The sequence below is a fragment of the Pipistrellus kuhlii genome, unplaced genomic scaffold (assembly GCF_014108245.1).
Source record: "Pipistrellus kuhlii isolate mPipKuh1 unplaced genomic scaffold, mPipKuh1.p scaffold_m20_p_3, whole genome shotgun sequence".
Classification (NCBI taxonomy): domain Eukaryota; kingdom Metazoa; phylum Chordata; class Mammalia; order Chiroptera; family Vespertilionidae; genus Pipistrellus; species Pipistrellus kuhlii.
The window spans coordinates 182,427,002-182,454,871 of record NW_023425529.1 but is presented as its reverse complement, the minus strand read 5'-3'; the positions used below and the strand labels follow the sequence as shown (position 1 = coordinate 182,454,871).

General features: G+C 60.1%; 1 protein-coding gene across 1 annotated transcript in view; it reads left to right on the top strand.

Moving 5' to 3' along the window:
* The window catches only part of WWC2 (WW and C2 domain containing 2), a 112,481-nt gene that overhangs the window by 68,359 nt on the left and 16,252 nt on the right, over positions 1 to 27,870 (top strand). The window contains exons 5-17 of the mRNA XM_036457308.2: positions 126 to 205; positions 2,772 to 2,901; positions 5,834 to 5,980; positions 7,269 to 7,342; positions 9,744 to 9,986; positions 16,360 to 16,449; positions 17,557 to 18,140; positions 19,279 to 19,408; positions 20,337 to 20,420; positions 20,508 to 20,594; positions 20,748 to 20,940; positions 23,252 to 23,416; positions 26,971 to 27,092. Coding sequence (XP_036313201.1) covers positions 126 to 205; positions 2,772 to 2,901; positions 5,834 to 5,980; positions 7,269 to 7,342; positions 9,744 to 9,986; positions 16,360 to 16,449; positions 17,557 to 18,140; positions 19,279 to 19,408; positions 20,337 to 20,420; positions 20,508 to 20,594; positions 20,748 to 20,940; positions 23,252 to 23,416; positions 26,971 to 27,092 — 2,129 coding nt within the window. The remainder of the gene's footprint in view (positions 1 to 125; positions 206 to 2,771; positions 2,902 to 5,833; positions 5,981 to 7,268; positions 7,343 to 9,743; positions 9,987 to 16,359; positions 16,450 to 17,556; positions 18,141 to 19,278; positions 19,409 to 20,336; positions 20,421 to 20,507; positions 20,595 to 20,747; positions 20,941 to 23,251; positions 23,417 to 26,970; positions 27,093 to 27,870) is intronic.

Sequence of the window (27,870 nt, the reverse complement as noted above, 5' to 3'; positions counted from 1 at the left end):
AGCAGAGTGAATGTTCAACTCAGGGCCGTGTCCGTGTGTTTAATAGTTTACTGACGGGTTATCTTTTAAAGCGGGGCTGCTAATTATTCACACACTCGCGTGCTCACGCTGATTTCTCCCCGAAGGTTAAGAAGCTGAAGCGGGAGCTCTCGCAGATGAAGCAGGAGCTGCTCTACAAGGAACAAGGCTTCGAGACGCTGCAGCAGTGAGTATACGGCCTGAGGCCTCGGGGTGGCTCCCGGCCCCCCAGCTCCTGCAGGTGCAGGGCCCACACGGCGTTTCTCAGGGAAGCACACAGGCAGGAGCTCAGAGCTCTGCACACGGGGGATCCAGCCTGCACACGGGGGATCCAGCCTGCACACGGGGGATCCAGCCTGCACACGGGATCTCTGCCTCCGGGAAGAGCTGGTGTTGTTACTCCTCATGGGAGACCCAGGGAAACCGGTGAAAGCTCGCTCAGCTCCGTGCCTGCGGGCGGCTCCAGGCCTGAGGTGGAGCAGAGGGACGAGCAGGGTGTGCCCCACATCCCCCTCCAGCTGCACTGAGCATCCCCGGGCTGGCCTGGAGGTGGTGCCTCTGCCCCCCTCACCCCAGCTTGGCCTGGAGTCTCCCGGGGCTGGCCTCGGAGCAGGGTCCTGTCAGCACCCGAGGTGAGGCGTCCCCCGCTTCCCAGGCCTGTCTCAGGTTCAAGGACCCACAGGGCCTCCCGCCCCCACCCACAGGGCCTCCCACCCCCGCCCACAGGGCCTGCTGCCCCACCCAGAGGGCCTCCCTGCCCCCACCACAGGGCCTGCTGCCCCCACCACAGGGCCTGCTGCCCCCCACCCACAGGGCCTGCTGCCCCCCACCCACAGGGCCTCCCGGGCCAGGAGGAAGCAGGCTCACAGCCCATGCCCACAGACAGAGGCTGGAGGGCCTCGTCCCCGAAGGCGTTCAGCTCCTTGACTTCCCTCCCCTGCGATGCAGGCTCTGCACCCGCCACGGGGCGGTGTTTGCAGGGATTCCCTCCACGCAGTGTCCCGTCCCCCTCAGGGCAGGCCCAGCTGGCACGGCGCCCCTTCGGAAGGCCCCGTGTGAGGGCGGGGCAGACACTGTGATTGTCCACGTGCTGGGTGATGAGTTGTGTCTCGGAGGCCCAGTCGCTCTGGACCGCCAGTCGTGTGACTTGACTCTCAGACACTGGTCGGTGGCTCCTCTTCTCTGCCCACTCACCTGGAATCCGACCACGATGTTCTCTCAGACACGCCCACCCTGTGTTCTCAGATATGAGCACGTGCTAGAGGCATGGGGGGGAGGGATAAAGTAGCCTGTGTCTGTGTGACCCAGGCCTGTGTTAGGAGCCCGGGCCAGGGTACATGTGGCTCTTCTAAGAGTCCCGTGGCTCGAGGGCCCTGACCTGTGGGCAGAGCCAGGGGACACACGTGTGGTTCAGCGGTCGGGCCGCAGCCTGAAGGGGGCGCTGTGGCCGGAGGGGAAGAGGGACGGGTTCGGGAGCACCGCCCGGCGCGGAGCCACACGTTAACGTCCCTCGGGCCCGTGAACGTGCGGCCGCGTCCCCACCGGGGGCCGAAGGTTAGCCAAACTCGCCGTCTCTGTTATGTCGCGGACACAAAGCCGGGTTGTCTCCCGTTTTCACAGGAATCCCAGGCATGCTGAAGAATCTGTCAATAACATTCCTCAGGAACACAATCGCCGCTTGTTGTAGAAACGCAGGCATTCTCCCGCCGGGCTGCTGGCCCCCGGCCGGAGGGGGAGGACTGGTGTCTGACACAGCAGCCTCCCTGTCCGTCCGTCCGTCCATCTGTCTGTCCCCCCGGCGACAAGCACAGCTGCTCCCGTTCCCGCCTCGGCACCTACTGCCGGGACATCGGGTAGAAATCGATGGCCCGGGCCCATGCTCGCCCAGGAGCCCATTCCTGGCGCTGCCGGGCTTCTCCGGGGGGTTCAGACAGAGTGTATCTCAGGAAAAGATTCCAGCGGAATCCAGTGCAGGCTTCTGCACGTCTCCCTTGTCACCACAGAGTCCGTCCCTGTGGAGCTGGAGTTCCAGCGTAACCTGAGCCCGGGCTCTCTTCGCTTGGTGCAGCGGTTTCTGCGGGACAAGCGAACGGGGTTTTATCCTCTAAGTTATTCATGCCATTCGCTCGGTGGCCCCAGAGGTGACCTTGGCCGGAGCGACAGTGTCGCGTGAGTGTAGGTGGAGACCAGGAAGAGGCATCTGGCCCTGCACACACACACACACACACACACACACACACACACACTCACGCACACCGTGTGCACTCGGACTGGAGGGGAGATAGATGGTGAGGCCCCAGCACACAAGCACAGGTCCCGGGAAGCCTGGCCCCGGGGACTTCTTCCTGGGAAGGGGCACGGATGGCAATTTTTTCTCTTCCAGAACAGACTAAGACACCGATAAACATTCATTACAGGGACACACACCCCTAAAGTTTTTTTGTGTGTGTGTTTTTTTTTTAAATTTAGGGAAAAATATAAAATGGTAGTCCTCAAATTAAGAACAAAAAAGTCAGCAAATAATGCTAATATTTTATTATATTGTCAGTTAGCGTCAAAAGAGATGAAAGATGGAGGAGGAAGGCCAGCCAGCTAACCCACCCCAGACCAGTCCCTCCCGACTGGTGAACCTGTACTCGGTCACTCTTTAACTTTTTTCCTTCTCTCTCTCTCTCCCTCTCTCTCTCTCTCTCTCTCTCCCTCTCTCTCTCTCCCTCTCTCTCCCTCCCCCCCCTCTCTTTTCCTTTGAACAGAATTGATAAGAAGATGTCGGGAGGCCAGAGCGGCTATGAGCTCAGCGAGGCCAAAGCCATTCTCACAGAGCTGAAGTCCATCAGGAAGGCGATCAGCTCGGGGGAGAAGGAGAAGCAGGACCTGATGCAGGTGTGTTAGGGGGCTCCTGGCCAAGTCCAACCACGTGCGGGGCCAGAAACTCCCCGGAGGCAGACTTCTCCGTCCGGGTCCGAGGGCCCTCCGTCACCCTTCCCTCGGCGGACCGGGCCCCAGCGCTGCCTGGAGGGAAGCCCCGCTCCCAGGGCCCCTGGCCTGCGAGTCAGTGAGTGGTGGGTCCCGGAGCCACCCACGCACGGAGATTAGCATCCGTGTGCGCCCGCCCTGCGGCTCACCGAAACTCCAGGCCGGGTTCCCTAAGCCCCTGGTCCTCGGCCCGGGACCTGGGGAGGGCATGGCTCCTGCCCTCACGAGGTAGACGGTCTGCCTTGAGGGGTGGGGATCTATGTGAGGACCTTGGAAAAGCTCCTCCACCAGGTGGTGATCCGAGTGGCGTGGGCAGTGCTGGCCTCGAAGGGGGTGTCTGGGTGGTCGGTCCCCTAGCAGGTCTGCTGGCCACAGGAGAGCCCCTCCCTACCCCTGGAACCTCAACATACAGCTCAGCTCCCAGTGACCCAGCCCTGTGTGTGGAAACAAAAAAACCCACCACCGGGCAGTGATCTGCAGTCTGCATTCCCAGTGTCTCCACTTAGCAGACAGCCAAGGTCTCCTCCCCTTCTCCATCCATGGCCATCACAGCACAGAGAGGTCTCTGTATATCAGACATCTCTGCCTCCGCCCTCCTCCATCCATGACAGCACAGCGCGGAGAAGTGTCTGTATTTCAGATAGTTGGAGCCTTCCCCCAGCCCAGTGAGGCTTTCGTCTATCTCGTAGGGAAAGTGTTAGAGCCAGTGGTGACGTTTGCATTCCCAATGGAACCTCTGAACTTACTACATTCAGCTACTTCGTGCCAGTTTTCAAAATGCTAGCTGAACGTAGGTAAACGTCCTTGAACCCATGTGATTTTGCATTTTGGCAGTTTTGAAGTGATTTGAGAGATCCAATAGGAAAGACAACAGTAATAATAACAAATTCCTGAAGTATTGGCTCTGCGCCAGGCAATCTCTGTGCACCTTGCTTAGAAATAACTCATTTAGTTATCACCGCACCCTGAAGATGGGCACTTTTGTCATCCCAGATTCGCAGACCAGGAAGTCACGGCACAGAAAAGTAGGATCTCAGGAAATCACACAGGCCTCCAGGTCTCACCCAGGGGTGTTACCACCATCATAACACAGACAGGACTTTATTTGGGTGCATTCTGCCTTCGCTTCACAGTGGTCCTGATGATTCAATCAATCATTTCTGAAATGCACGTAATACAGGTCACTTGAAAAAAAGTTAATGGAACTCGAACAAATGTATAGCAGTCAGCAATGCTAGGTCATCTTGGATTCTTCCTATAAACTTTGGGTTTATACACTAGCCAGATTAAATGGAAAGGAGATTCCCTTTTAATGTCTCCAGGATCCCGTATGTTGAAGAGCTGACGTGCTAAAGGCCGTCACGCCGTAACGACCCATCCGCAGGAGGCTGTGTGCGCAGCGAGGCTGCGAGGGTGGCCCCGAGGAGGCGGGGGCGGGAGACGGGCGCCTCCTCACAGCCCTGGGCGGCGAGGGGCCTCCTCGGGCGATTTCAGTCCGCCCTGGGGCCCTCTTATAAAACAATTAATCAGTAAACACAGAAACCAGCAGCAGAGCTGGAGTGGCATCGGGTATCTTCTGTGGCTTCCCAACCTCTTTGACCACAACGCACAGAAAGAAATATATTTAATGGCAAAGCCCACTCACACACAGACATCTTCCCCTGTGGATACACACGGAACAGATCTCACGGAACCGTGCCTGCACTCAGTGCCGGTCTTGCACTCACTTCCTGTCCTAGGCCCTTATTTCTTAAAAAAAAAACAAAAAAACAAAAAAAACAACTAGTCAGGACTAGACTGATCGAGTGCATGGTCGTCACAGGCAGGTTGGAAAATGCTGGTCTTTTCCTTGCACAGATGGAAAAACTGGAAAGACTTACCAGCTTCACTAAGCCATCCTCTGTGACATATTATTTGATGTGAGCATTTAAGGTTTATCCCTCTTGTGGACACATTCTGTATAAATATCCCTTTGAAAGGAAACGGAGAAAGTTAGGTTAAAATATATATGTGTGTGTGTGTGTGTGTGTGTGTGTGTGTGTATATATATATATATATATATATATATATATATGATTCTGATGGTTCTAATTTCTTATGAGGATTTTAAATACCAGGATCAAGTCTGTTCTTCGTGAAGTTGGTAGTTTCTCACCGTTTTCACTCGTGTTTGGGGAGTCTGTTTTGCGTTGGTGGCCGCTTAGCGTTGGTTTTTCCTTCTCCAGCCTGTTGCTGGCTCGCACCTCCCACTCAGGCTGGCCCGTCCGCCGCCCCCAGTGCTGACCGAGGCCGGTGCCCTGGACTCACTCTTCCACCAGGCGTGCCGCCTCAGCAGTGCCGCGCAGTCCGCACAGGGACCTCTGGGCCTCAGTTTCCCCCTCTCTGACTTATCCCCCGGGTCTGTCCAGGCGTACAGCGGCGCCACGCGAGATGCCGGCTACGTACGCCATTTCCTCACTGCGTCTCAAGCGAGATTGCATCGTAGGGATCCCGTGCTTCCCTCCTTTCGGCTGTGTGAAGTGTGCAGTTCTTATCAAAATAGAGGCTTCTCAGAATGGAATTCCAAAAATAAGAAACATACGAATTAACGATAAAGATACCATTATTCGCAGGGCCAAGAACTCCCGGAGTGTCCTGGGAAAGTTAAGATAGCTCATTTCATGTGTATGTGCAAAACTGTATTCTGCTCTTATTTTTTCAATAACGTAAAGTGCCCGGTGCCCACTAAAATGCAGCCGTTGTGTCTTCCATGAAGATCTGTTCTTTGCGTTCACTTCTGCCGTGAAGCGCTGTGCCCGTAGGCGCTGAGCTTACGGAGTCCTCTGTGTCTCCCCAACAGAGCCTGGCCAAGCTGCAGGAGCGGTTCCACCTGGACCAGAGCATCGGCAGGTCGGAGCCAGACCTGAGGGCCAGTCCCGCCAGCTCTCACCTCTCCCTCTCCAGGCAGACCCTGGATGCCGGGTCCCAGACCAGCATCTCCGGGGAGGTGAGCCGTGCCCGCCGGGGTGCCGCCCGCAGGTGGCAGTGCGTCCCCGAGGATGTCTGTTCTCTTCGGCGCCTGGGACAGTACAGCAGCTAGAGGGCAGTGAAGGGCCTGCCTGTCTGAGAAATGAGTGTCTGACGTCGTTTACTTCACGTCGTGTGCAGCCGGGAGCTAAGGAAGGAAACTGTGGCTCCGGGGCAAAGGGAGGAAATTAGCTCCAGCCCATAAGCTTTCCTGACCCGGGCGCCTTCATCGACGCTCGGGCACCAGAAGCCGTACCGGATACTTTTATTTTATTTTCTTTTTTTAATATATATCTTATTGATTTTTTACAGAGAGGAAGAGAGAGGGATAGAGAGTTAGAATCATCGATGAGAGAGAGTCATCGATCAGCTGCCTCTTGCACACCCCCTACTGGGGATATGCCCACAACCAAGGTACATGCCCTTGACCGAAATCGAACCCGGGACCTTTCAGTCCCCAAGCCGACGCTCTATCCATTGAGCCAAACCGGTTTCGGCCGTACCGGATACTTTTCACCTCCAGTTTGATGTGGGGAGAAACGACGTGAAGGTCTTTGAGAGACACACGCGTGAACCGAAAGGGCCGTGTTAGGGCGCAGAGGAAGGGGCGCTCAGAGCAGTGGGCACTGAGGATGGCGTGTAGCCTGACACGCCCAGCGGGACCCTCAGCTCTGCTCTTCCTTTCCCTCGGGACAAGGCGGGTGGGTGGGTGGGTGGGAGTGGGACTGATCGGCTCGGGGCTCCTGCCTGAGGCCCATGGGGCTGGGCACTCCCTGGCCCTGGGCGGGTGGTCAGAGCCACCTGGCAGAGGAGCGCCCACTGGAGACGGAGACCAGCAGAGCGCTCTAGGGAGCGTGAGCAGGGGGAGTGGCGGGGGAGGGGGGAGGTGCCAGAGGTCCGCTCCCAGCATCCGGCCCCACGCGGATCCCTCGTGGGCCGATGGGAACTGCAAATGGTTGTCCCAGCGGGGGCACCGGGGAGGGGGGCTGTGGGTTACCCTGCTGGGGTGGCCCGTGTAACCCCCCTGTCCTTGTCCTTTTGAAAAATAAATATAAATAATAAATTTTTAAAAATGAAACATAAAAAAGGGGGGGGGGGGCGGCGTTTGCCTCCCGGAGGCCGCAGGGCAGTGCCTTCCTCGGCCCCTCCGTGCGTCTCAGTGTCGGTCCCGGCCCCTGGCGCTCCCAGGACTGGGCCCCCAGAAGCAGAGCCAGGGACCTTCCTTCTTGAGCAGACTCATGGACTTCTCCCCTCTTGTTTTCCACCAGATCGGAGCGAGAAGCAGGTCGAATCTGGCCGAGAAGGTCAGGCTGAGTCTGCAGTACGAAGAAGCCAAAAGAAGGTGAGGCCGGGCGGGGCGCAGCCTGCTGGCCGGCGGCCGGCTCCCCAGCGTGCCAGCAGCGGCTCCCGGCTCACCGCCGCTCCTGCAGCGCCATCTGCTGGGCGCTCCCGCACGCTCACTTCCTCGCTCGCTCCCTGGTGTCTTAGAAGTCAGGGCTCAGAGCCCCTCTCTGCTCCCTGTTTCCCCTTTCCCTCCCTGGGAAGCCGAAGAACATGGAGGGGACTGTCCAGGGCCAGTTCCCGGAGGACGGGAGCTCTCCTCCCCTCCTTTCCCCCGCCGAGCCCGTCACACCCTGTCCTCCTCCCCGTGGCTGCGAGCGAGCGGAGGGACTCGCCGTTCTTGCCCAGCAGGCAGACAGCTGGTGTCCGCGATACAGGGCACCTGGGTACTCTGAGGGCGAGAGCCGAACTGAAACGTTCGGTGTGATTTTCCTTTAAGATTTTAATGCTGCTGCTGCTGTGCCGTGTAGGCAGACGGGGTGGGCTGCATCACCACCTGCTGAGCGCCCAGTCCGCGGCTGGGAGCCTGGGGGGGCACAGGAGGTGTACGGACGTGTAGGCACTGCCGCTGGTGGTGGCATTGATGAGCATTACCGGAGTTCTCAGAGGCTGCCTGACTTTAGCGAAGTGATCACTTGATCCGCCTACAGCCACTGTTTGCCTCTGCGCAGCCTCTGTTACCAACGTGACTCAGTTTCCCGGGAGCGTCCTCGGCTTTGCACCACAGATTACTAACCACGTGAGCTGGGCAGGCCACCTGGTCTCTCCCAACAACACTTCACCGACCAGTTTTAACGCCTGTGGCTTCGTGCCGGGCGGCGGCCGGCTTCCCGGGGCCGGGGAGCGTGCTGTGGGCTCACCGCCTGCTTTCCGGGCCGGTCCTGGGGCAGCTGGGGAGGGTGCAGGCCCCGGGCTGTGAGCGAGCAGGCCGGCAGCCGCCGGCACCGGTCTGCGGTGGTCTGAGCAGCCTCGAGGTCGGGAGGGCACCGGCCATCGAGGGGAAGGCTGTGCCCAGGGAAACGCGGGGTCGGGCGGAATGATGAAACGGCCGTTTCCCTTCGCTGCTTCCCCTCCTCCTCCTCGCTGCCCCCGCTCACACCGGCGATGCAGCCACAGGGCCGTGTGCCGGGAGAGCGGCTCCGTGCCCCCGCCACCTGGGGACGGTCTCCCCCGCGGGACGGATCTGTAACGCCGGCTCCGCAGCTTCACCGGGGCCTCCGGGGCCTCCCGCCTCCGGCCAGGGTCCAGGCCCCTGGGTGGCGCTCCGTGTGCTGGGACCTCACCTTTCCCCAGGGAGGGTGCGCTCACCGCGTCAGAGGAGGGGCGGGGACGCCGTGACAGCTAAGCAGAGCCAGGCCGGAGACTGGCCGGGCTCACCCCCCTCCCCTGGCGGGCTCAACCCCCTCCCCCCTCCCCCAGCGGGCTCACACCCCTCCCCCGGCGGGCTCACCCCCCCCCCCCCTCCCCCGGCGGGCTCACCCCCCTCCCCCCTCCCCCAGCGGGCTCACACCCCTCCCCCGGCGGGCTCACCCCCCTCCCCCCTCCCCCGGCGGGCTCACCCCCCTCCCCCTCCCCCGGCGGGCTCACCCACCTCCCCCTCCTCCCGGCGGGCTCACCCCCCTCCCCCTCCCACCCGGCGGGCTCACCCCCCAGCCTCCCCCCTCCCCCGCGGGCTCACACCCCTCCCCCCCTCCCCCCCGCGGGCCTCACCCCCCTCCCCCCCGGCGGGCTCACCCCCCTCCCCCAGCGGCTCACCCCCCTCCCCCCTCCCCCGCGGGCTCACCCCCCTCCCCTGGCGGGCTCAACCCCCTCCCCCCTCCCCCAGCGGGCTCACACCCCTCCCCCGGCGGGCTCACCCCCCTCCCCCCTCCCCCGGCGGGCTCACCCCCCCCCCCTCCCCCAGCGGGCTCACCCCCCTCCCCCAGCGGGCTCAACCCCCCCCCTCCCCCGGCGGGCTCACCCCCTCCCCCCTGCGGGCTCAACCCCCTCCCCCTCCCCCGGCGGGCTCACCCCCTCCCCCTCCCCTCGCCCTCCCCCCGGCGGGCTCACACACCCCTCCCCCCGGCGGGCTCACCCCCCTCCCTCCCCCCGGCGGGCTCACCCCCCTCCCTCCCCCGGCGGGCTCACACCCCTCCCCCCCCCCCCCGGCGGGCTCACCCCCCCCTTTCAGGGCTCACCCCCCATTTCAGGGCTCACCCCCGGCGAGGCTCACACCCCCCCTTTCGTGGCTCACCCCCCTCTAAGGGGCTCACCCTCCCCTTTCGGGGCTCACCCCCACTTCGGGGCTCACCCCCCCTTCAGGGCTCACCCCCGGCGAGGCTCACAGGGCCCGCGTCCGCCCGCCTCAGCCGTGCGGTTCCTCCTCCCGCTCCCGCTCCCGCTCACTGCCGCCTCCGTTGCAGCATGGCCAACCTGAAGATCGAGCTGTCGAAGCTGGACAGCGAGGCCTGGCCGGGGGCGCTGGACGTGGAGAAGGAGAAGCTGATGCTGCTCCACGAGAAGGAGGAGCTGCTGAAGGAGCTGCAGTTCGTCACCCCGCAGAAGCGCTCCCCGGACGAGCTGGAGCGCCTGGAGGCCGACCGGCAGCGCCTGGAGGCCGAGCTGCTGTCCGTGCGCAGCGCGCCCAGCCGGGCGCTGGCCGAGAGGTGGGTGTGGGCCGGGCGCCGGCCGGGAGGTGGCTGCTCCGGGCCGGGAGGTGGGTGTGGGCCGGGCGCTGGCCGAGAGGTGGGTGTGCGGGGCCGGGCGCCGGCCGGGAGGTGGGTGTGCGGGGCCGGGCGCCGGCCGGGAGGTGGGTGTGGGCCGGGCGCCGGCCGGGAGGTGGGTGTGGGCCGGGCGCCGGCCGGGAGGTGGGTGTGGGCCGGGCGCCGGCCGAGAGGTGGGTGTGCGGGACCGGGCGCTGGCTGAGAGGTGGGTGTGCCCATCCGGGCGCTGGCCGAGAGGTGGGTGTGGGCCGGGCGCCGGCCGGGAGGTGGCTGCTCCGGGCCGGGAGGTGGGTGTGCCGGGCCGGGAGGTGGGTGTGGGCCGGGCGCCGGCCGGGAGGTGGGTGTGCCTGGCCGGGAGGTGGGTGTGGGCCGGGCGCCGGCCGGGAGGTGGCTGCTCCGGGCCGGGAGGTGGGTGCGCCGGGCCGGGAGGTAGGTGTGCCGGGCCGGGCGCCGGCCGAGAGGTGGGTGTGGGCCGGGCGCTGGCCGGGAGGTGGGTGTGCCGGGCCGGGCGCCGGCCGGGAGGTGGGTGTGCCCAGCCGGGCACTGGCCGAGAGGTGGGTGTGCCCAGCCGGGCACTGGCCGGGAGGTGGGTTGTCCCAGCCGGGCACTGGCCGAGAGGTGGGTGTGCCCAGCCGGGCACTGGCCGAGAGGTGGGTGTGCCCAGCCGGGCACTGGCCGGGAGGTGGGTGTGCCCAGCCGGGCACTGGCCGGGAGGTGGGTGTGCCCAGCCGGGCACTGGCCGGGAGGTGGGTGTGCCCAGCCGGGCACTGGCCGGGAGGTGGGTGTGCCGGGCCGGGAGGTGGGTGTGCCCGGCCGGGAGGTGGGTGTGCCGGGCCGGGCGCCGGCTGGGAGGTGGGTGTGCCGGGCCGAGAGGTGGGTGTGCCGGGCCGGGAGGTGGGTGTGTCGGCCGGGAGGTGGGTGTGCCGGGCCGGGAGGTGGGTGTGCCGGGCCGGGAGGTGGGTGTGCCCGGCCGGGAGGTGGGTGTGCCCAGCCGGGCACTGGCCGAGAGGTGGGTGTGGGCCGGGAGGTGGGTGTGCCGGGCCGGGAAGTGGGTGTGCCGGGCCGGGCGCCGGCCGGGAGGTGGGTGTGCCGGGCCGGGAGGTGGGTGTGGGCCGGGCCGGGAGGTGGGTGCGCCGGGCCGGGAGGTGGGTGCGCCGGGCCGGGCGCCAGCCGGGAGGTGGGTGTGGGCTGGGCGCCGGCTGGGAGGTGGGTGTGGGCTGGGCGCCGGCCGGGAGGTGGGTGTGCCGGGCCGGGCGCTGGCCGAGAGGTGGGTGTGGGCCGGGCGCCGGCTGGGAGGTGGGTGTGGGCTGGGCGCCGGCCGGGAGGTGGGTGTGCCGGGCCGGGCGCCAGCCGGGAGGTGGGTGTGGGCTGGGCGCCGGCCGGGAGGTGGGTGTGCCGGGCCGGGAGGTGGGTGCGCCGGGCCGGGAGGTGGGTGCGCCGGGCCGGGCGCCGGCCGGGAGGTGGGTGTGCCGGGCCGGGCCAGGGAACCTGGGGGTGCGCCCCAACCGTGGGGGGCCAGGCCCTGGTCTGGGTGCTCTTGCTCCGGTGCACTGTGCTCAGGGCTCTTCCTGTCCAGCCATCACGCACCCATCCCGCTGTCCCGGGGGAGAGGAGCAGGCCGTTGGTTTGTTTGCTGTCATCAGCTTCCTATCGGCTGGCGCTTAAAGATCGCTGATGAAGTGGCACTCAATATTTACTTTGTTCTCACTGCTTAGACGTTGGCCGTTAAGCTCTGGTTCGCTCGTGTATGATAACGGTCAGGACTCAGTGACCCGTGCCCTCCGTCCAGCACTGTCCCGCCAGGCCTCTGACTCCCTGGCTCCGGGCATTGGCGGCTGAGCTCGCCCCCTGGTGGCGGCAAAGCATATCGGGAAGAGGCCCGCTCCGGGAGGCACCCTCTGCAGAGAGAAGGGTGGGACTTTCCGATTCTTTCCGCACGGTTACCGAGACGCCTTAAACTCCTGCTTGTCCGCAACTGGCCAGGTCTTCACGTTGCTCCCCACTTTCTCACAAGTCTCGGAGGCTGTATCTCACTTCCTGCCGATGTTCTCGCTATTTCTTCATTAAAGCCACGCACCGCGTACGGACATTCTCGTCCGTGACGGGCCGCATACACAGCGGTGGTCTCAGAGTTTACTGGACCTGAAAGGCTCCTGCAGCTGGCGATGCCACAGCCGTCAGAGGGCCGTGCGGAGGCACAGGGTAACCCGCCCACGGCGCCGGCAGCCGCGTGAGCAGGGCTCCGCAGTTATGCACCGCGTGGGATAGCCGATGGCGGCGCTGGCTGTCTGTGGCCGCTGCGTGTTTACCGCACTGTACTTTGCATCCTCACATCTGCGTGTGCTCTAGAAAGAGCGCTTGGAGAGAGTTTGCTGGCAGGCTCGGCGGGACAGATGAGAAGGCCGAGGCCTGGTGCGCAGCCAGCACGGCACGCCCGAGCCCGGAGCCCGTGCTCCCGGTCCCCGGCCACGGCTCATTCCCATGGCGTCTGAGGACACAGACAGCCCCGTGCAGGCTCCCAGAGGCCTAAACCCCACCGCAAACTTCTCTCGTCATGTTGCGTGCACTCTAGAGAGAGGACTTCTTAAAGGTCCGCTGTTAAAAACCACCGTTTTTTAGAGCACTTGGAGAAAGAGCACTGAAAAACAACAGCCGGCGTGCATGTTCCGCCACCGGAGCCTCCACATCTCTGCCCCCGGTCTCCACCACGGCGTGTTCGCTCGTGCCGGTGATTCCCGTGTTCCGCACCGCGGCGTGCTGCGCGGGCCGTGCCCCGCACCCCGGCTGTGCCGTGTGGCCCCGCGCCCCGGCTGCACCGTGTGGCCCCCGCGCCCGGCTGCACCGTGTGGCCTAGGCGGGCTGTGCCCCGCGCCCCGGCTGCACCGTGTGGCCTAGGCGTGCTGTGCCCCGCGCCCCGGCTGCGCCGTGTGTCCTAGGCGGGCTGTGCCCCGCGCCCCGGCTGCACCGTGTGGCCCCGCGCCCCGGCTGCACCATGTGGCCCCGCGCCCCTGCTGCACCGTGTGGCCTAGGCGTGCTGTGCGGGCTGTGCCCCGCGCCCCGGCTGCACCGTGTGGCCTAGGCGGGCTGTGCCCCGCGCCCCGGCTGCACCGTGTGGCCTAGGCGTGCTGTGCGGGCTGTGCCCCGCGCCCCGGCTGCGCCGTGTGGCCTAGGCGGGCTGTGCCCCGCGCCCCGGCTGCACTGTGTGGCCTAGGCGTGCTGTGCGGGCTGTGCCCCGCGCCCCGGCTGCACCACGTGGCCTAGGCGTGCTGCGTGGGCTGTGCCCCGCGCCCCGGCTGCGCCGTGTGGCCTAGGCGGGCTGTGCCCCGCGCCCCGGCTGCGCCGTGTGGCCTAGGCATGCTGTGCGGGCTGTGCCCCGCGCCCCGGCTGCACCGTGTGGCCCCGTGCCCCGGCTGCGCCGTGTGACCCCGTGCCCCGGCTGCGCCGTGTGGCCCCGTGCCCCGGCTGCGCCGTGTGGCCCCGTGCCCCGGCTGCGCCGTGTGGCCCCGTGCCCCGGCTGCACCGTGTGGCCCCGTGCCCCGGCTGCGCCGTGTGGCCTAGGCGTGCTGTGCGGGCTGTGGCCCCGCAGCCCGGCTGCACGGTGTGTCCTAGGTGTGGAGCAGCTGCCACCGGACTTGCAGGCCTGTGCTTGGCAGTGTTTGCAAGGCCCTGAATGACAGCATCTCAGGACGTGTCCGCACCCCTGGCGCGTCATTGTGTAATATTTTTGCCACTGATCCTGAGAGAGATTTTAAAGTAAGTGGGTGGGGTATGAGTGTCCTTTATGTTTTAACGTAAATGGACTTACTGACTCAGTAGGTGACCTGAAAATGGGCCTACACAGAACTTTCTGGATGGCCCGAATCAGGAGGGGCTGGCAGCAGGAGCGGGACCTACCCCATCTGGCTGAGGGCAGCCGCACCGGTGGGAGGAATGTTGGGGACAAGCTGAGATCTGTCCCCCAGGAGGACGAGAGACAGGGCGGAGGAGGGCATGGAGACAGGCGTGCGCCCGCTAGAGGGGCGATGTCTGAGCGGGTCTGGCTCCCGGCGCAGAGGGGCGGGGGGTCGCTTCCTGTGCAGGAACCGGCATCAGAGACGCAGAGCGCCCACCTGAGGAAGGTGCAGGTTAGACCCCACCAAGGGGGGTGCTGCCCGAGAGTGACACCGGCCTCCGGGAGCGGACTGATGGGCCCACGGGAACAAGAGCACAGAGAGGGCTCCGCAGCCAAGTGCCCCCGCCGAGGCCCAGGGCCGTACCTGAGCCATGGCCAGCAGAGGGGTTGCCTGTGACTGGGCTGGGGTCCTACATTTTATTGCTTATTTATTTATAATATACTTTTAGTGATTTCAGAGAGGAAGGGAGAGGGAGAGAGAAACATCGATGAAGAGAGAGAATCATTGGTCAGCTGCCTCCTGCACGCCCCACTCTGGGGATCGAGCCCGCAACCCGCATGTGCCCTGACCAGGAATTGAACCCGTGACCTCCTGGTTCGTTGGTCGATGCTCAACCACTGAGCCACACCAGCCAGGCGGATTTTATGTTGTAGCGTGAAGCACGCTACCACGCCAGGGGAGCCTTCGTTCTGTGCGCTGCTGAGATTGAAGGCGTAACCGGGAAGCGCCGCTGCTGCTGCTGCTGCCTCAGACGCGGCTCCGAGGAGGCCCGGCCTTCGCCAGACCTCCTTCCTCTCATCTGCTTTGCGTTAATGTTCTTCCTTGTTGGGTTCTGATGTATGTCTAAGAGATTCAGAAAGCACGGACTGTGCTCCTTTTCAAAACCCACCTTCGAACGCCGTGCATTAAGGACTTACCACCCTTTGAAGTCCTAAACAAAATGACAAGAATTCGTGTTTTTTTTTTATTTTAACATATAATGGAATTGTGTTGGTGGCACATCAAAGGAAAAATGCCTATAAATAAAACATGGGCATGTTTTCTCACTGCATGAAACATACACGATTTCAAAGGAGCTGGAACTGAGGGACATTTCTCCCACGGGAGGCGGTCGTGTTTACGTCGCCACCTTGCCAGCCGAGGCTCTGAGCGGGCCGGTCTGCCTCCCACACACTCTGCCCATGTGGCCGCCCCCACGGCCTCCCAGGCAGGCTCGGGGCACTGTGCCCCCATTGCACAGATGGGAAGGCTGAGGCCTGGGCGGGGCGCTCCCGAGGGCGCACAGCCAGCTCGGCACCAGCCTGGGCCCTGATGCTGCTGGCCCCTGCTGCAGGCCGGGCACCCTCTGAGGGCCTAGGGGACAGGCGGCCTCGCACAGCCCCAGCTGTGTGAGCCCGGGAGCCCTCCGCGTGTGGTCAGTGTTTGTCCGCGGACACCGGGCCGTGGCTAATTCCCACCAGCCTCCGGGGCCACTGAAGCCGAGCACGGAGCTCCGTGACGGCCTGGTGAGGGCGATGGGCGGGCTGCGGACGGAGGGAACGTTGTACTCACATCTCTCTGGCGTGAACATGTGGGCTGATGGGTTCCTTCACCGCCAGCGTTCTCGTCACGTTAAGATCGGCATTGTGGGCACAGTCCCTGCGAGTTCAGTGCCCAGCCATCTCCTGTGACTATTTCTGCCGTCACACTGCTTCAGGCACGTGAGCCCAGCATGGCCTGCGGGGCCTGTGACCTGGGTTAGTGTCTGTTTTCCTTCTCCCTCTCCTCCTGTAATTCATATGAGCATGAGGTTTTCCCCGCTGAAGAAAACTGTAGAACCCTGAGTGGTTTGGCTCAGTGTTTAGAGCATGGGCCTGTGGACTCAAGGGTCCCAGGTTCGATTCCGGTCGAGGGCATGTACCTTGGTTGCGGGCACATCCCCATTAGGGGGAGTGCAAGAGGCAGCTGGTCGATGTTTCTCTCTCATTGATGTTTCTAGCTCTCTATCTCTCTCTCTTCCTCCCTGTAAAAAACAAAACAAAACAAAACAAAACCCACAATAAAATATATAAATAAATAAGTACATAAAATACTTTCCCCCATTCTATGGGTTATCTTTAAAAGAAGGAAGGAGGGAGGGAGGGAGGGAGGGAGGGAGGGAGGGAGGGAGGAAGGAAGGAAGGAGGAAGGAAGGAAGGAAGGAAGGAAGGAAAAACTAGCGAACCAGGCTCACAGCATCCTCAGGTGTGCTGACGAGGCGGGGCCGTGGGCGCTCTGCCCACTTGGCTTCCTGCCAGGGCTGCTCCCTCTCCATCAAGTTCACTGCCCCCCCCCCCCCCCCCCCCCATGGCACGTAACGCCTGTATGATGATAACCTTCCCTCGGTCTCCATGGTCTGTCATCGTCGTTTGAAAGTCAACATTCCTTCCTGTGGTTTTTTCTAGATTGAAACTGGAGGAGCGCAGGAAGGAGCTGCTCCAGAAGCTCGAAGAAACGACCAAACTGACCACTTACCTGCACTCAGAGCTGAAAAGGCAAGTCTCCTGGCCTCCGGGGGCCGTCTCCTCCCGGCTCCGCTCAGGAGCGCCTCTGTCCGCCTCTGATTACTGTTCTCCTACTGCTCGGCCCTTTAGAAGGAAGGAACGGAAGTCATGCTAGCCCCGCCGTCGGCAAGCTGTGGCTCGCGAGCCACAGGCGGCTCTTGGGCCCCTTGAGTGTGGCTCTTCCACAAAACACCACGGCCTGGGCGAGTCTATGTTGAAGAAGTGGCGTTAGAAGATTGAGTTTAAAAAACTTGGTCCTCAAAAGAAATGTCAATCGTTGTGCTGTTTACGTTTGGCTCTGTGGACCCATGAGTTTGCCGACCGCTGGGCTAGTCCAATGGCCGAGCTGAAGGTCGCACAGGCTTCCCTTTCCTGAGCCTTTGAAACACATTAGGGACGTGGAGTGGGAAGCAGGCGCATTGGCCTCAGCACACACATAGGGCAATGCCGTCTTTTCTCCACGTGAGCCCTTCTTTTAAGAGGACATAGTCACTATTTAATACACACGAGGGAGGAGGGAAGGTGGGTGAGCCCAATTCTGTGAGCTCCGTCTCCCTCACCCGCCTCGTCTCTCAGAAAGCATCATTTTCCGCAGAGTGACAGCACTCGCACTGTGCACCGTTCACCCGCCTGTGTGTAAACCACAGCCTCTCTGGGTACCTGTGCAGGTGGATTACCAACAGGGTTTTGAACCCCGCTGTTGTGCCTGCTGCGGAAGGGGGATGGTTTGAATCAGAGTAGGGTTATTGCTTAAAGAGTAGCAGAGAGCCAGGTGGATGTGTTCATGAAGAATCCCATCATGGGCCCTAAGCGGTGTGGCTCAGTGGATAGAGCATTGGCCTGCAGACTCAAGTGTCCCAGGTTCAATTCCGGTCAAGGGCATGTACCTTGGTTGCAGGCACATCCCCAGTGTGGGGTGTGCAGGAGGCAGCTGATCGATGTTTCTAACTCTCTATCCCTCTCCCTTCCTCTCTGTAAAAAAAATCAATGAAATATATATATATATATATTTTTTTAATAAAAGAATCCCTTCGCGGGAAGTTCTGTCCCCCCGGCCTGGAGCGCCCGTTCTGACAGTCTGCGCCTCTCCCCCCGCAGCCTCTCCGCCAGCACCCTGTCCATGTCCTCCGGGAGCAGCCTGGGCTCGCTGGCCTCCAGCAGGGGCTCGCTCAGCTCGCTCAGCTCCGGCGAGCTCTACTACGGCAGCCCTGGCGAGCCGCTGGACGCGGACTACCAGCACAGGCTGGACTTCCTGCTGCAGGAGAAGGGCGGCTACGCGCCCGCCGGGCCCATCACCACCATCCACGAGAACGAAGTGGCCAAGTCGCCCGGCCAGGGCGGCCCCGGCGGGCCGGCCGCCCCGGGCCCCGCGCCCCCGCCGGCCGAGGCCCCCAAGTCCGTGACGTCCCTGTCCTCCCGGTCCTCGCTGTCCTCCCTGTCGCCGCCCGGCTCCCCGCTGGTGCTGGACGGCGCGTTCCCCGCGTCGCCCCATGACGCCCCCCTGCACCGCTTCGCCGCCGACTTCGAGGACGGAGAGCTGAGCGGCCGCCTGGCGGACATGGGCCTGGGCGACGGCCCGGCGCTGCTGGAGGCCGAGGCGGGCGCGGGCGCGGGCGCGGGCACGGGGGAGGACAGGGACCCGCGGGAAGGCGCCCGGGAGCCGTTCGACGAGGCCGCCGCAGGTACGGGGGCGTCGCCGGCCGGAGGGGAACGGCGGGAGGGCTGTGTCCCCCTTAGACCGGGGCGGTCCCCCCTCTTCCCGCTGCTCTCTGTTTCGCTTCGTCCGCGGAGCGTTAGGTGAGATCCCTAGACACTTCTCTGCATCGCACAAGCATCGCCTTCCCTGGCGGTGACCTCTCGCCGGCTTCTGTCCTGCCGCCGGACACCCTGTGTGTGGCCGTGACCTGCCCGTGTGTGTGCACCCGGGACACGTGGGGCGGCTTCCGGTTCTGGAAGAACACGGCCGAGAAAGGGCTCTCTGTCCAGGCGGGCCTGAGGCCGGAGCCAGGCCGTCAGCACTCGGCTCCCCGGTGCCAGGGGCTCTGCACAAACACGGTGCTGTTTCCGGCCAGACGCTCCACAGACACGCTGCCCGCCGCCCGGGAGGGCAGCCGCAGGGCCGGGGCCACCTGCCGGCCTGCGAGCTCCTTGCAGCCCGGGGTGGGGGTGGGGGGCGGGGGACACAGCAGCTCTTCCTCCGCATCCGCTCCCAGACCGGAGGGGAGATTTCCCTCAGGGCGCCCCTCGGCGGAGCGGACGTGGCCGCAGAGAGGACAGGCGGTGCCGTTGGTGCCGTCCACCCTGTCCGCACCTGCACGCGGGACCGTGTCTGCGACAGGCGGGAGCACGGCTCCTCGCGAGCATTTTCCTGCGTTTTGAGGAGCATATTTAATTGGTGTTCGTGGTCCTAGGAGTCGAATAAGTGTCCCTGGGTTAAGTGTCTAATAAGTGTGCAGATGTTTAAAGAGAGAGAAGAATCCGTCTTGTTGGCGTGGTTTCAGTCCCTGAAGATGAGACCCCACCTGCCCGGGGCCTGGGGTGGGGCAAAGGCGGGCTCAGCAGGCTCTGTGGCTCGTGTGCTGCTGCCTGGCTCCGGGCGCAGGAAAGCCACTTCCCCATCAGACAGGGGGGAGCCGGCCCGGGAGCCGGCCTGGGGCGTGTAAGTCTGGAGCCTCGGTCCCCACCGTGGGCTGGAGTGGTGACCTCCTCCTCCTCCGGCGGGGATTGCGGTTCCGAGCTCAGACCCGCACCGTGTGTGTGTGTGTGTGTGTTTCATACCCAACGCGTCCTGATAAGAAACTCACGCGTGCGCCCCCCCAGACGCGGAAAAGCCGCCCCCGAAGAGGAGGGGCGCGCACCTGCTCGGGGAGAGGACGGCGTGCGTGTCGGCGGCCGTGTCGGACGAGTCGGTGGCGGGAGACAGTGGCGTCTACGAAGCCTTCGTGAAACAGTGAGGCTCCCGTGCATGGGGCCCCCATCACCCTTTCCCCCAGCCCGCGTGTGGATCTGGGCCAAGGTGTCCCACCACCATCAGCACTGAGGAACCATGTGCCTGGGCATGTGCCTGGTCACTCTGTGTCCAAGATGGTCTGCAGCCAGGGACAGACACGCATGTCAGCCAGGGAGGGGCAGCGTGTCACGGGGAGGGGCAGCATGTCACAGGGAAAGACACACATGTCACAGGGAAAGACACACATGTCAGCTAGGGAGGGGCAGCGTGTCAGGCAGGGATAGACATGCATGTCATGGGACAGACACACATGTTACATGGACAGACACACATGTCAGCCAGGGAGGGGCAGCATGTCAGCCAGGGACAGACATGCATGTCACAGGGACAGACACACATGTCAGCCAGGGAGGGGCAGCATGTCAGCCAGGGACAGACATGCATGTCACAGGGACAGGCACACGTGTCACAGGGGCAGACACATGTCACAGGGACAGACACACATGTCAGCCAGGGAGGGGCAGCATGTCAGCCAGGGGTAGACACACATGTCACAGGGACAGACACATGTCACAGGGACAGACACGCATGTCAGCCAGGGAGGAACATGTCACAGGGGGCGAGCAGGGCTGTCCTTCCTCAGACAGCTTCCTGAGCCCTCGCTGACGTGGGTGAGAATGCTGCAGGGCTGGCGCCTGCGTGGCATCAGCTCCCGAGGAGGTGTCGGGGGCAGTAGACCCCAGGGAGGCACCAGGGAGCCGCTCCCTTAAGGGGTGGGAGACAGACCCCCCTGACAAGGTGAGGGAGAGCTGAGTGAGCCCGGGTCAGCGGGCGGGGCGTGCGGGAATCGGGGCTCTCCCTCAGGCGGTCAGTGGCCGATGGGGCCTCACCACCGAGCTCCTGTACTGAGCCCTGTCTCCGGCTCCAGGCCCAGTGACATGGGAGACATTGCCTACGGTGAAGAGGATGCTGGCGTCGTCATGGAGACGGCGCAGGTGCAGATCGGGCTCAGGTAAAGGCTGTGCTGGGCGGGGGCGGGGTAGCATTCAGTGGGGGCCCGCCGGCCTGGGCTCCCCCTCACCAGCTTCTCTGTCCGCAGATACGACGGGAAAAGGGCCAGCTTCATGGTGAGGATCGCTCAGCTCCGGAATCTGCACGCCTTCCCGATACCTCATTCTTCCAAAGTGTAAGTAAGACCGGCGAAGAGCGAAAGGCGGCCGTCCACCCCCGCCGGCGGCGTTCGCACGGTCACCCAGGTCCCTCCGGGGAGCCGGGCCGGGACCTGCCAGAGGGGGAGAACGCGGACAGGCCCCGAGTCGTCGCTCTCTGGTGTCCGCAGGTACTTCAGGGTCGCCCTGCTGCCCTCCTCCGCGGACGTCAGCTGTCTGTTCCGGACGAAGGTGCGCGCGGCCGCGGAGCCCCTGGTGTTCGGCGACGTGTTCCGCGTGGCCATCGCGCAGGCGGCCCTGCAGCAGAAGACGCTGCGGGTGGACCTGTGCTGCGCCCGCGCGCACCGCTCCGAGGAGTGCCTGGTGGGTGCCCGCTCCCCGCCCCCTCGCCCGGCGCGGCGTGTTTCTGTGGCTGTGGGCCAGCCCCGGTGCCACCACCGACCGGGGCTGTCGCAGTTTCCGTGTGAAGGATGGTCTCAGGTTTCCGTTCTCTTATTCCACACCTGTGGCCTCTGCCTCTGCGTGGTGACTCTGTGCAGGCTGCTTTCCCTCTTCACCCTTTGACCTCTGTCTGTCTGTCACCTTGGAGCAGGCGTCTTCAAACTACGGCCCGCGGGCCACATGCGGCCCGCAGAGGAGTCTGATCCGGCCCGCCAGGTTTTTTGGGCAGTGAGCGCAGCCGAGGTGTTACAGTAGGAATTAGTAGTTCATATAGTCCGGCCCTCCAGCTCTCTGAGGGACCGTGATCTGGCCCCCACTTTAAAAAGTTTGAGGACCCCTGCCTTGGAGCATGTTTGCTCAGTACGAGTCTTGTGCTGGGTGCTCTGTGCGTAACATCTCATGAAATCCTCATCACTTTTATAAAAAAGGTATGGTTGCCCCAATTTGCCTAATAAAAGAGTAACATGCTATTGACCATATCGTCACAACGCCCACCAGCCAATCAGGAGTGCGTATGCAAATTAACCTGACGAAGAAGGTGGGTTAATTTGCATACACAGGCGCTGAGCAGCCTGGGATGGGGCGGGACACAGGCAGTCCACGCCACCCCAGCTGCCCCGGGCCTCTGGGCAGCAGGGGAAGGCAGACAGGCGGCTCTGGCTCTGGGCTGGAACAGAAAGGCAGCTCTGGCCGGAGCGAAGGCGGTGCCGGCAGCCAGGGGAAGGAAGGCTCATTCTTGCACAAATCTTCAATTCGTGCATCGGGCCACTAGTTTTCAATAAAGAACTGCAGAGAGGGGTAATGTACAGCCACCACTTAACCCCACACTAATTCACTGTCGCAGACTTAAATTGAGCGAGACACTGAGTGAAGCGTCCCTGTGTTGGGCTCACCCTCCAGGCCTGGTAGGGGAGCATGGAGGAAGATAGGCGCGCCGTTAGGGCAATGTGATATTTAAACGCTAAAGTGGGAGACTGCGTGCAGCTGACGGCGACTTTAACGCTCCGTGTGCGTCACGCCAGAAAGCCCTTCCACACCCGTGAAACGCGGTGCCCAAATGGGCCAGATGAACGGAGGGTCTCACCGAGCCCTTCTCCGCAGGACGCATGGAGGTGGAGTGAAAGATCTCTGGTTAATATTTTGTCTGTCTGTAAAATACCCGGTATTGTCTGGCAGTGAAGACAGTTAGAAAGAAGCAAAGATGCCCTGGCTGACGTGGCTCCCACAGACTGAAGGATCCAGGGTTCGATTCCGGTCAAGGGCACATACCTCGGTTGCAGGCGCCATCCCAGTCCTGGTCGGGGTGTGTTCAGGAGGCATCCTATCCATGTGCCTCTCTCACATCCATGTTTCTTTCTCTCTGTCTGTCCCTCTTACTCTCTAAAAATTCAATGAAAAAATATCCTCGGGTGAGGATTAACAAAATCTTTTAAAAAAGCAAGAAGCAAAGATAAACTATTAATATGATTTGGTAAAATATAAAAGCTTTCAACCCCTTTTTTTTTACATTCTACTAATTTAGTTAAGAATCTTTCTAATTTCTCATTTAAGAATCACAATGGAGTTTTTGTTATTTTTTACATTTTTAGTAGATAATGGAATTTTGTAAATAATAATCAGATCGCTCATCACGACGTAAGATGTATTATGGTTTATACGCAGCCATTTGTATTTGTATTTTTAAACTTTTTTAAAAATAACAATTTCACACTTATAAAATGTTGCATGCTTAGTCATTAGGTTGTGGCAAAACAGTATCTCACAAACCAATCCCAGAATTGGCTTTTACTTTTTTGTTATTTTATAAAAATATTTTTTAATTGATATCAGAGAGGAAGGGAGGGAGAGAGAGAGATAGAAACATTCCTGATGAGAGTCAGTCATTGATCGGCTGCCTTCTGCACGTCCTACACAGGGGATCACGCTACAGCCCAGGCCTGTGCCCTGAGAGAGAATCAAACCAGTGACTGACTGATAGGTTGACGTTCAACCACTGAGCCACACCGGCTGGGCCGGAGTTGGCTTTTAGATTGGGATAATGTCTTACTCAGTCACACCTGGAAACGTAAGACATCTTCAGGTTTTTTTAAAAAATGTGATGATTTATATCACGAATATTGCTTTTTTTGTTTGTTTGTTTAATCCTAAAACAAGCTTGCCCCATAATCTGTTATATCAGGAGCAAATATGGATTTAAACACGTTCTCTCCTCTCTTTCCTCTCGCTCCCACAGGCCGGGACTCAGATCAGTCTGGCCGATTTGCCGTTTTCCAGTGAGGTCTTCACCCTGTGGTATAACCTGCTCCCTTCTAAGCAAATGCCTTCCAAAGCGAACGAGGAAGAACACGAGGATCCGGTGTTCCAGCCGAGCCAGCCATCGGTGGAGCCCATAGACCTGGTGAGTCGAAATGAGAGAAGAAAGTCATCGCGGTTTACTAAGCCAGCACGAATAGCAGGCTGTGCTGCCAGCGTGCTCCGTCCCTCCCGCCTCCCGGGAGCAGGAAAGGTGGTCCCCAGCTCCCCACGCTGATAGAGAACAACTCGTTTCTGCTCACCCGTCCTCCCTTAGCCGCCACCTGCGGGGAGGCGCGTGGCGTTGGGGGACATGGGCAGCCTTTTGGTTTCAGTTTATATTTTTACACGTGGTGTTCACTATCAGGCTATCCATTTTTTTTTTTGCAAAGGCTAACACATAAGCTTAGTTTCCGTGTGTAACATCGAGCTCCACAAACACTTTCTATTACAAAGTGCGCTGTCAGCCATTGTCCTGCTTCCCCACTGCACCTGTGCAGCCCCCGCCCCCGACGTGGCACCTGTGGCTGCTGCTGCTGAGTCAGGTTTGTGTGAGACGGTCCGCCAGGGAGGACCTCGCTCAGCGTGAGGTCAGTTGGTCATGTGCGCAGAACTGGGCACCGGTGGGCAGCGGGCGGAGGGAGACACGTGTGGGAGAGCCCACGTGACACGCCGGCCTCGTGGTCGACACGCCGGCTTCAGAGTGCTCCCAGCATGTCCCCGAGCGCAAGCTTTTTAATGAGCTTCACGCCGTGTGAGTCACCTACCACACAGCCCACGCCCTTACAGTGTGCGGTTCCCTGTCGGGGCCACATAGGCTAGTCGTTCTTAGTTGATTCACAGCCTCGTGCAACCCTCACCACGTCTAACATTAGAGGAAGCCGCAGTCACTCCCAGTCCTCACCCTCGCACCCAAGACAAGCATTCATCTTCCTTCCGTCTCCATAGATTAGTTATTGTGGACACTCGGGATAAATGGAGTAGTTTATAGCGTTTATTCGGATCCCTTGTTTGCTTTTTAAATGGGTATTTCATCATTTTATTGCTGAGTTATGAGCGTTCCTCACATATTCTTGATAGAAGTCTCTTATCCAGTAAAGGATTTGCACATTTTTTCTCTCATGCTGTGGGTTTTCGTTTCATTTTCTTGATGGTTTTGTTTGCAGTAAGGTTTTCAATTGTGATAAAAATCAAATTGTGTATAGTTTTTTTTTCTTTTATTACATATGCTGTTGATGTCATACTCAAGAAGGCTTTGCCAAACTTAACATCACAAAGATTTACTCCTGTGTTTTCTTCTGAGAGTTTTAAAGTTTAGTTTTATTTTTAGACCTCTGATGCATTTGTTTTCTTATGTGTAATGTAATGAATGGGTCCAAGTTCAGTCTTTTTGTATGTGGGCATGCAATTGTCCTAACACAAAAAAAACACTCTTTCTCCCATTGAGTTATCTTGCCCAAAATCAGTTGAACATAAATGTGAGTATTTAAATTTCTGGACTCTCAATTCTGTTTCACTCACCTACCTACACATCTGTACTTAGGCCAGCACCACACTGCTTTGATGACTATAGTTTATTTAGTAATTATTTTGAAATCAGAAAGTATGAGTCATTAAACTTGGTTTTCCTTTTTCAAGATGGTTTGGGATGTTCAGGGTCCCTTGCATTTCCATATGAATTTTATCACTAGTTTATCAATTTATACACACACACACACACACACACACACACACAAAGATAGGGTTTTGATTGAGACTACACTGAGTCAGTAGTCATTTGAGGACTTTGTTGCCTTAACAGTGTTCATCTTGCCGAAACTGGATTGACTCAGTGGGTAGAGCGTCGGTCTGTGGACTGAAAGGTCCCAGGTTCGATTCCGGTCAAGGGCATGTACCTTGGTTGCGGGCACATCCCCAGTAGTGGGTGTGCAAGAGGCAGCTGATGGATAAATCTCCCTCATCGATGTTTTTAACTCTCTATTCCTCTCTCTTCCTCTCTGTAAAAAGTCAATAAAATATATATTTTAAAAAAACAACAAAAAAAAACACCAGTGTTCATCTTCTGAAACATGAGTGCAGGATGTCTTCCCATTACTTAGGTCTTCCTTAATCTCTTCCAACACAGTTTTGTATTTGTCCGAGACCCAGTTTATGCTTCTTTTGTTGATTTTGTTCTTTTTTTGACGCTCTTGTAAATAGAACTGTTTTCTTAATTACATATTCAGAATATTCATTGCGTAATTAGTTTTTGTCTATTTATCTTGTATCCTTCAATCTTGCTGAACTCACTTATTAGTGCTAATAGTGTTTTGTAGTGGATTCCCTAGGATTTTCTACGTATAAGATTATATCTTCTGAAAACAGCGTTAGCTACTTCTCCCTTCCCAGCCGCAGTGTGTTTCTGATTCTCGCCCCGTCTCCCTGGCTGGAGCCCCAAGCGCAGTGTTGGGAGATGTGGGGAGAGCAGGCCTCCTTGTCCCGTGCCTGCCCTTCTCGGGAAGTTTCTGTCTCTTGCCGCCACGTGTGATTTTTCGGTGGGTTTTGTGGGTGCCCTTCCTCGGACTGAGGAAGCCCTCCTCCTGGTGTGCGGAGTGTCTCCTCCTTACAGGCCATTGGATTGGACAGGAGCTTTTCAGCACTTACTGAGATGATCGCAGGGGTTTCTGTCCTGCACGCTCTTCGTATGGCTTATTAACTTTCAGATATTAAGCCAATCTTGCATCCCCACTTGGTCATGGGGTATAATCCTCTTTATATGTTATTAAATTTAGGGTGTGTGTTTTTCGAAGCACTTTTACTCCAATGTGCGAATATGATTTGTGTGTGTGTGTGTGTTTATTCTAGTGGAATTCTCCATCATTTCCTCTGCTTTCTTAAACACATTAATGTAAAGCTACAAACTTCCGCTCTGAGTCACTCAGTGTGAGGGTCACCGGTGAGTCTGCCTCTGTTGCCTGTTGTTTCTCTCGGCTCCGGTGGCGGGTCTGCGGTCAGTGATGCCGGGTGTCACGTGTGAACGTGCAGAGGCTCTGGTGCGGGCCTCCCCCACAGAGGGGGTCTCTTCTCCTGGAAGCAGCTCACACGGGGGGCCGGGATCCCCGTGTCCCTCTCCCCAGGATGGCGAGATGCCTGCCATGCCTCCAGCAGCTGGGTGCTGCTGTGTGTCTCAGCGCCTTGCTTGCCCGTTGGCAGGTGCCCCTGTGGGAACTGCAGGAACTGCGCTTACCTTAGAGTCGCTTTCTCCGGTCCCTCGCGTCTGCCAGCCCCGTCTGGTCTGAGTGCCTCCCGCCGGAATCGACACGTACTCCCCCCACTCCCCGGCTCCCGGAAAAGATGGCAGTGGTGGTCGGTCCGCCTTTCCCTTCAGCCAGGGCCGTGGCCCTCTGGTCCCCGTGGCCGTGGTGGCTCTCCATCGCTTTAAAGCACCTGGCGTTCCTGCGGGTTTCATTCTGTTCATCTTGCATATTCTCAGCAGGAGAACCGGGTCTAGTCCGGCTCCCTCTTCACAACTGGAAGTCCCACCTGGTGCGTGTCTCCCTCCCTCCCTCCCTCCCTCCCTCCCTCCCTCCCTTCCTTCCTTCCTTCCTTCCTTCCTTCCTTCCTTCCTTCCTTCCTTCCCTCCGGAAGGGGTCTGCTCACGGCCCTCTGTTCCCTCCCCAGGATGCAGTGTCGGCCTTACTCGCAAGAACGTCGGCCGAACTGCTGGCTGTGGAGCAGGAATTGGCACAGGAAGACGAAGAGCCGGGGCCGGGCGCAGAGCAGAGGGGTCCGGATGGAGACTGGTAAGCCCTTCCTCCTTGGCCGGCGGGAACTCAGGGAGGATGTGCTCCGTTTCTCATAAGACACTTTCCGCCCGGCCTGCGGCTCCGTGGCTGAGCGTCGACCTAGGAACCAGGAGGTCACGGCTCCAGTCCTGAGCAGGCACACGCGGGGGTTGTAGGATCGATCCCCAGGAGCGGGCGTGCAAGAGGCAAACGATCAATGATTCTGTCATCGTTGATGTTTCTATCTCTTGCTCCCTCTCCCTTTTCTGGAATCAATACAAAAAATATATATATTTTTTAAAGAAACTTCCAGGGAAACCTTCGTGGGATCAGGCCTCATTCTGGAGCCAGGGGCAGCGGCGTAGCTTCAGGGAGCTGCTCCCCGAGGAGCAGCCCCCTCCGTCCCTAGAGGCAGAAGGGGACATGGGGAGATTGTCAGGACAGTTAACACATCAGCGAGACTCGAGTCCTTTGGTAACTTGAACACTATTTCCTGAGCTCTTTTAACTCCAGGTCTACACAATGGTGCGGTGGGTTACTGTGGAGTTACAGATAAGTTTAAAAACTGGCTTTTTTCCTTAACTGCGGTGCCGTTCAGGCTTTGGCGAGTCCAGTCAGGTGTTAGGGGATGGCTTCTGAGCAGCCATTTCACTGTTTGTTACCTATCACCTTCACCTTCCTTTGTTACCTCATCTCATTACTCACTCCCCAGCCTTTACAAAAGGTTTGGCGGGATTGGTAATCACAGCTTTTGTCTGGATTCCGGTCTGTATGAAGAATGATAATCTTTCTTGGT